The 7,622-nt window shown below is 37.4% G+C and overlaps 1 protein-coding gene across 1 annotated transcript in view; it reads right to left on the bottom strand.

Annotated features, from left to right (window-relative positions):
* Nucleotides 1–6: 6 nt before the first annotated feature.
* LOC106870408 (cytohesin-1) overlaps nucleotides 7–7,622 on the bottom strand; it is a 102,312-nt gene continuing 94,696 nt past the window's right edge. The window contains exons 8-13 of the mRNA XM_014916463.1: nucleotides 6,752–6,900; nucleotides 4,645–4,756; nucleotides 4,408–4,484; nucleotides 3,508–3,664; nucleotides 2,298–2,367; nucleotides 7–142 (exon numbers count right to left, since the gene is read on the bottom strand). Coding sequence (XP_014771949.1) covers nucleotides 58–142; nucleotides 2,298–2,367; nucleotides 3,508–3,664; nucleotides 4,408–4,484; nucleotides 4,645–4,756; nucleotides 6,752–6,900 — 650 coding nt within the window. The 3' untranslated portion in view covers nucleotides 7–57. The remainder of the gene's footprint in view (nucleotides 143–2,297; nucleotides 2,368–3,507; nucleotides 3,665–4,407; nucleotides 4,485–4,644; nucleotides 4,757–6,751; nucleotides 6,901–7,622) is intronic.

The raw sequence follows: 7,622 nt of genomic DNA, 5'->3' as shown, positions 1-7,622 counted from the left end.
GGGGGGGGGGGTAGTGTTGCGTTCTCAAAACCGTGCTCCTCCTTTGTGCTCAAAAAGCTATGTGTTTTTCGAAGGATGGGTGACAGCATTTTTCCGTCTGGTGGCCAACATGTCATAGAAAGGATGCTCACTGATGCTTGTTCTAGAAAAAGAAAAACAGAGAGTGAAGTTACAAACTTCTCAACCAGAATAAAAAGTAATAAACTCATTAGTTTTGTAGGTTTTAATTTCTGTAGGATACAAGATATTTTGAACGTTTGTTGTACCAACGCTTCAGAAAGAGGGGGAGAGAGAGAGTGTGTGTGTGAGAGTTATATTCTTAACCCTTTAACATTCAGATCCCCATCATATCTAATACTTACTCATATTGTTTTGAATTAATCATGCATTAAACTTGTAGGTCTGAGATTTCAATGATGTGATTGTTTATTTTGAGAATAATATTGTAGGTAGATGTGAGAGGCCAGATCTGGCCAGTTTGAACATAACACAAGTAGATTATTAATGACCTATAGGACAGTGCTACCCAAAATGGTGGTCCGTGGACCGGTGCTGGTCCGCAGTGAGTGTCCAGAAAAGAAAGAAACATAATAATACAATGTTAGCAGTGTGCTTTACATCACTTGTTAAGGTTATTTCTACAGATTATCAATGTAAAACAAGTAGAAAATTTGGGCTGGATATGGCTGGCATGAATGCTAAAGGTTTAAATAAGTTGTACTAACATTTGTCTGTCAGGATAGTTAAATATTTCGAACAACTGTCACACCAACAATTCTCCGGGAAGGAAGCAGCTCTAAGTTTAGAATATTCATTGTGCCAGCATTATATATTTAGTATGTCTATTGATATCAGAAATAGTGTGATGAAACAGAGACCAAATCTGATCAAGTTGTAGTATAAGCAAAAGGATTTCATCCGTGAATATCCTGACATTTTAAGAGTATCTCGGGGTTAAATGTCTCCCCACCACCACCATTTGATGTGTAGGTGTAGGCATGGCTTCCTAACTACATGGGCTTGGGTTCAATCTCACTGCACGACACTTTGGATAAATGTCTTCTAATATAGCTACAGGTTGACCAAAACCTTGAGTGGATTTGGTAGATGGAAACTGAAAGAAGCCCTTCATATATGTGTGTGTGTGTGTGTTACTGTCCCTTTGCCTTGACCTCGTGTAATAGATGAGAAGGAATGGTCATTGTCATGCAAGCAGTAGTGCCCTTTGTTTCATATTTTCTGCAGAAACATGTCTGGTCATGGGGAAATATTACCTTATTTGGAAACAGGTGAGGGCTGGCAACAAGCAGGGAATTTGGCTAGAGAAAATCTACCTCAATAACAAAATTCCATCCAACCCATGTAAGCATAGAAAAGTGGATGTTAAAACAAATGATGATGATGTATATACTTTTGAGGAAAATTTAGTTCTACTTCTAGCAAGTCAAATGATTATGTAGAGGTTGCTTCAATGGCATGCAATAGTAGTAGTAGTAGTAGTAGTAGTAGTAGCTACAAATCTTTAAAACAAATTTCAGAATTTAATCAGAAAACAAAATTAGTTATCTGTAAATAATTTGAGATAACTGATGCCAAAAAATTTTGGTAGGTTCACAGAAGTGTGAAGAGAAATAAGGAGTAGAGATAAGAGGCAGAGCCATCTGTTCTTCCTCTTCCTTCCACAACATCGACCATCTTACTATGCAAACAGAATTTAGTTTGTCACAGAATATCAATACGAATCAAGATTTACAGAAGATTCCTCCCCTCTCTCATCAGGGTCAAAAAAAAAAAAAAAAAAAATACAATGCCTCGAATGGAATTCAGTGAATGGAAAAATATGTAAGCAGGCCTTTATGTTTGTGTCATTTTATGTCCTGAAACTTAGCAGCTCAACAAATAGAGATAAATAAAATAAGACTGAAATTAATAATGAGCTCAACAAAGAACTCTTAGAAGTGGCGCTCTGGAAATCGAAACCATTACCTCGCACTTGTGAGTGCAACACCCCAACCACTAAGTACCTTTATATGTATGTGTGTGTATATATATATATATATAGTACCTTTCTGTGTGTGTATGTGTATATATGTGCATGCATTGTGTGTGTGTGTGTGTGTGTGTGTGTGTGTGTGTGTGTATGTATATACATATATATATATATATATATATATATATATAAACATCTGTGCAAGCGCTTGGCCTTGCATGAGCAAGCAGTCAGCCTTACAATGAGTCAACTACTTGAGTGACTCATCAAACCTATCTCTATTGTAAAACAAAGAAATTTTACTCACTTGATAGCAGTCATCCATTCTTCTTTATCTTCTGCTCGAGATGCTGACATTCGATACACAGTGTGTTTACCTAGAGTGGGGGGGAAAAAATACATAGGAAGATAAGGAAGGCATTCAGGACATCTGAGGTGTATATGCTGTGTGGTATTAACGATAGTATACATTTTGTGATATTTATGTCATACAGTTCAAAGGTAGTAGTTACATGTTGAATGTGGTAGTTATAGTATCATAGATCAGGCATGGGCAACCCTTTTTGAGAAGTGAGCCACATGAAAGATGGCTCATTATTAAGTGGAATATATTAGTAAAATAATTCAAAGTGATTTTTCGTTGAAGGTACCATACAGAAAGTCCTCTGGGCCACAGTTTGCCCATCACTGTCATAATTTGTGTAAATGGTATTTCTAATTCTACCATATTGGTTACCAAAGCACAGCTGAGGTGGATGGGACACACCTCATACAAATCCCCGAATTTGTACAGCAGTCTTTCATCGTCAGCTACAAACGAGGACCCTAAGGCAGGGTGGCCGAAAGAAGAGACAGAGATGAGCTCAGGTGTGTGCTGAAATGCTTCAAGATAGTTCATACCCATTGAGAAGAAATAGCAAAATATTCTTTTCTACTCTAGGCACAAGGCCTGAAATTTTTGGGGAGTGGGGCCAGTTGATTAGATCAATTCCATTTCAGAACTGGTACTTAATTTATCGATCTCGAAATGATGAATGGCAAAGTCGACCTCGGCGGAATTTGAACTCAAAACATAAAGACAGACAAAATACCGCTAAGCATTTCGCCCTGCGTGTTAATATTTCTGCTTGTCATACAAGTGAAGCTGTTTGTTTCCAGTCTTCTGTGGGGAAAATGTCTGGCCATGAGAAATATTACCTTGTTTGAAAACAGGTAATGGTTGGTAACAGGAAGGCTATCTGGCCTTAGAAAATTTGGCTCAACAAATTCCGTTTGACTCAAGCACGGAAAAGTGGACATAAAATGATGAAAAATGTTGATGGTGTATGTGCTATTTATGATGATGATGATCATCATCATCTTCGTTTAACGTCCGCTTTCCATGCTAGCATGGGTTGATGTACATATGATATGACCGACACCAAACATGATGTGTTATTACTCATATTTTATGCAGTATGTGTTGTATTAGTGATATCACTCACAGTCTATATGATATTTAAGACAGTCTATTTTACCTTCAACTACTTTGCCTTCAGAATCTAATTTACAAGCTTTAATTATTTCATGGCCACCAGAATGAATCTCAAAGCAGTTTGGTTTGTTGGTTTTTTCAGGACCGACCTCTCGGACACGTATATTTTCAAGAGGAATGATACCTTTTGGTTCTTTGTCCTGTAAAATACATGAAAATTATTAATAAATACATACATTTGTGAATGTAAGCGGCTTAGTGGTTAGTGGGCTGGACTCCTGATCATCAGGTTAATGGAGGTTTGATCTATGGACTGGGTGCCAGTCTACCGAGCTGAAAATGAGTACCAGCTGGTTGCTGGGGCAACCATCTCCCTATGGTAGCAAACGTCTGAAGTTGTATTCCAAATAGCAGTTTAATATACTAATAAGTAAATAACAAAAAAACATTTTTTACCAAACTCTTCAGAAGTTTTTTCTTATTTTGAAGGAAATTAAGTGAAGTAAAAATACACAGTCAGTGTTCTTGTGGGTAGAAATCGTCATCATCATCATCATCGTTTAACGTCCGCTTTCCATGCTAGCATGGGTTGGACGATTTGACTGAGGACTGATAAAACCAGATGGCTACACCAGGCTCTCCAATCTGATTTGGCAGAGTTTCTACAGCTGGATGCCCTTCCTAACACCAACCACTCCGAGAGTGTAGTGGGTGCTTTAACGTGCCACCAGCACGAAGGCCAGTCAGGCGGTACTGGCAATGTGGTTGTTAAATGGTTAATGATTCTGAAGAGGAGCAAGCTGCAAATTATGAACCTCAATATTTCTCTGGTATCTAAATGTCTGATTATGACAATAATATTGTTTAAAGGCTTCAGTTAAAGGAAGATAAAAGGTAACTGTGTAATGAACGGTAATGAAATAACAAAGAAGACACTACTTACAGTTGTATATTCAAAGTAATAGAGACAGTTATCATTAAGTATGAACCATCTTCTTTTCCAGTTCTTGTAACGACCACCTAGACAAGAAAAAAAAAAAAAAAAAATCAAACTTTATTAATAAATTGAACAACAAAATGGCCACAGAGCTAGAAATACTACAAGTGGAGTCCACAAAGTTTAACAAGCCTTCAAAGAAATTAGTCTGATTTCTGGGAAGTCACTACCATTAAAGCTTACCTTGTTTCCATAACCATCCTTCTTTGACTGGGTTGAAGAACGTATGCATCAGATCATTACCGTCGTCTTCAGGGATTTTAAAGGGTTCATTTTTTATACTTTCATATAAACTCTGCAAGAAAGAACAATTAGAATTAGATTAATCAGATTACAACATTGAGAGATTAACACTTTGTTCACCAGGTTTTTAGTGTGGCTTAGTGGTAAGGGTGCTGCACTGATGATTACGATATCGTGGTTTCAATTCTTGGACTGGGCAGTGCATTGAACTCGAGCAAAATATTCCATTTCACATCTGATGTGTGACACACAGTGCACCTGTACAGGTAATGTTGATTTGATGGAGTTAGTGAGCTTATGTAGAACACAAACATTTGATTACCATAAACAAATCACTTGTACAAGTTGTTGTTCAGCAGGAAATTGCAGAACTGTCTTTCTTAAACTCAAGAGGCTACCAAGAAGAAGAAGAACCAGGTTTCTTATTTCTTTATTGCCCACAAGGGGCTAAACATAGAGGGGACAAACAAGGACAGACATAGGGCTTAAGTCGATTATATCGACCCCAGTGCGTAACTGGTACTTAATTTATCGACCCCCTGAAAGGATGAAAGGTAAAGTCGACCTCGGTGGAATTTGAACTCAGAACGTAACGGCAGACGAAATACCGCTAAGCATTTTGCCCGGTGTGCTACCGTTTCTGCCAGCTCGCCGCCAGGTTTCTAATGAAGCACACTGTCAGTTTTTAATACATTTTGAATTAATCATGCATTACTTTGTAGCATTGAGATTTTCATGATGTCATTGTTTACTTTTAGAATGACATTGTAGGATAGGTGTGTGAGGCCAGACCTTGGGCTGAGTATAGCTGGTTTAAATGCTAAAGGGTTAAAGCATTTCCCAGTCTTCCATAGTCTGTGTACTGTTTTCCTCAACTATGCATCTTCAGTTTGCAAGATAGCCGGGTAGAAGTTGAGGGAGGAGATATCTTCAATGTAGAAGTTCCTTCTCATATAGATGTGTGTTTGTGTGTGTGTGTTTTGTATAATGCACTGACTGGTTGGTTGATAGCCTGTAATGAGATGTCAACAGACCAAGACAACATGGCAGATAGGGCAAGATAATGAATCACAGTTAATATAAGACAGCCCCTTATATTTTCCACATCACATCACCCGTGTCAACGGGTGACCTCTGACACTAAAAACTGTGCCAGTGATAGCTACAAGCTATCACCAGACATATGGTACTGGATGGTAATGAACCAAATGAAATAAACAACATTCACCTACTTACACATACATACAACACCATACACATATAGACTGAGACATACACAGAGTCATTACATTCATGATCTCCCCACTACCACCACCACCTCCACCTACACAGGGTTATAGACCAGATGGTGCGGTAAAGCTGTTGACATACATAGTTAACCCTTTTTAATACCAACCACTTTTGAGAATTCCCCTGGCTCTATGATACAAATCTCGTGTTTTACAGTGATCTAAATTGAAATTTCCCACCAAAATTTCATGTTATGTTGCAAACACTAACTTAATGACAAAATTATTTTATTAAATTCATTATTTTCAAAATGAATTGAACCAGGGATGCTGGAAAGATTAATGAATTTGTCTGCTACCTGACCAAGGTTGTATTTCATAAAGAATTTACTGCTGAACATATTCTATATCTCATTATTCAAACAAGCTATGTATTATCAAAAAAGCAAAAAAAAAAAGCAAGGGGTGAGGCACATTATCATAGCGCCATTTGGACTCTGGATGCTTTCAGCAATGTCCACTCAATGTCCACTCTGTTGTAAGTATTTGAACCAACTCCCCAATTACTTCCTCCCTTACTCACATCAGTCTCATGTACCCTGCTAGAAATAAAGTCATCCTTCATGATGAACTTCCCTTTTCTGACTAAGGGGATCTTGTACTAATGACTTACTAAAAAGAAAAAAAAAAAAAAAAAAAAAAAAAAAAAAAAAAAAAAAAAAAAAGAAATACTCAATTAGTTGGAATTTCTCTCAATGAAGAAATAATTTTAGTTTAAAAAATTTTTTTTTTATTAAGTAGCTTCTAATCATACGTACCGTGAGAAGTTTTGCTGGTAAATCTTCTCCATCATTAATTCCTCGATTCATCTGAATGAATCTTTCCACTGTCGGTTTGTCTTTCACACTGGGATTGTGTAAACTTGTGTTCAACATAATGATGGCAAATGACAGTACATAACAGGTATCTGGAAAAAGAGAATAGAGCATGGATTAGAGGATTATATATATATATATATATATATATGCATATGATAAATATAATACATAGTATGTGTGTGTATCATCATTGTTTTAATGCCCACTTTTCCAAGCTTGCATGAGTTGCACAGAATTTGTTGAGACAGATTTCCTGCGGATGGGTGCCCTGAATATTTCCCCATGACCAGACATCTTTTGATAGAATACAGGAAAAGAAGGATAACACTTGCATGATGTTGTCACTGTCATACAAGCAAATGTTATTCATTTCCAATATTCTCAAAGAACATGTCTGGCTCTTAGGAAATATTATTTTGTTTGAAGACAGTTGAGGGTTGGTGGCAGGAAGGGCATCTGGCCATAGAAGATATGCCTCCATAAAACTATGCCTGACCCATGAGAATATGGAAAAGTGGATATTAAAAAAATAATGACGATGATGTAAAGATGCAACCATATTTTTCAATTTGTGGATCCTTTCATGACTAAATCCTATCTCAGTATGGAGGTTAAAGATGGTTGTTTCAAAAGATTCTCTTGCTGAGCCATCTCTGTCTCTTTCACACACACTGGTGGTGGGGTATAACGGGGGTGGGGAGGTCGATAAGTAATTTCTACAAATTTCCTGGCAATGAACAAAATAATAACAGGAAATGTTAAAGCAGAGGTGGGGGGGGGGAGGAAGTAGAGAGAGAGAGAGAGAGAGAGA

This window comes from Octopus bimaculoides, chromosome 23 (assembly GCF_001194135.2).
Source record: "Octopus bimaculoides isolate UCB-OBI-ISO-001 chromosome 23, ASM119413v2, whole genome shotgun sequence".
Taxonomy (NCBI): Eukaryota; Metazoa; Mollusca; class Cephalopoda; order Octopoda; family Octopodidae; genus Octopus; species Octopus bimaculoides.
The sequence above is the reverse complement of the archived record's forward strand: the minus strand, read 5'-3'. Positions and strand labels throughout refer to the sequence as shown.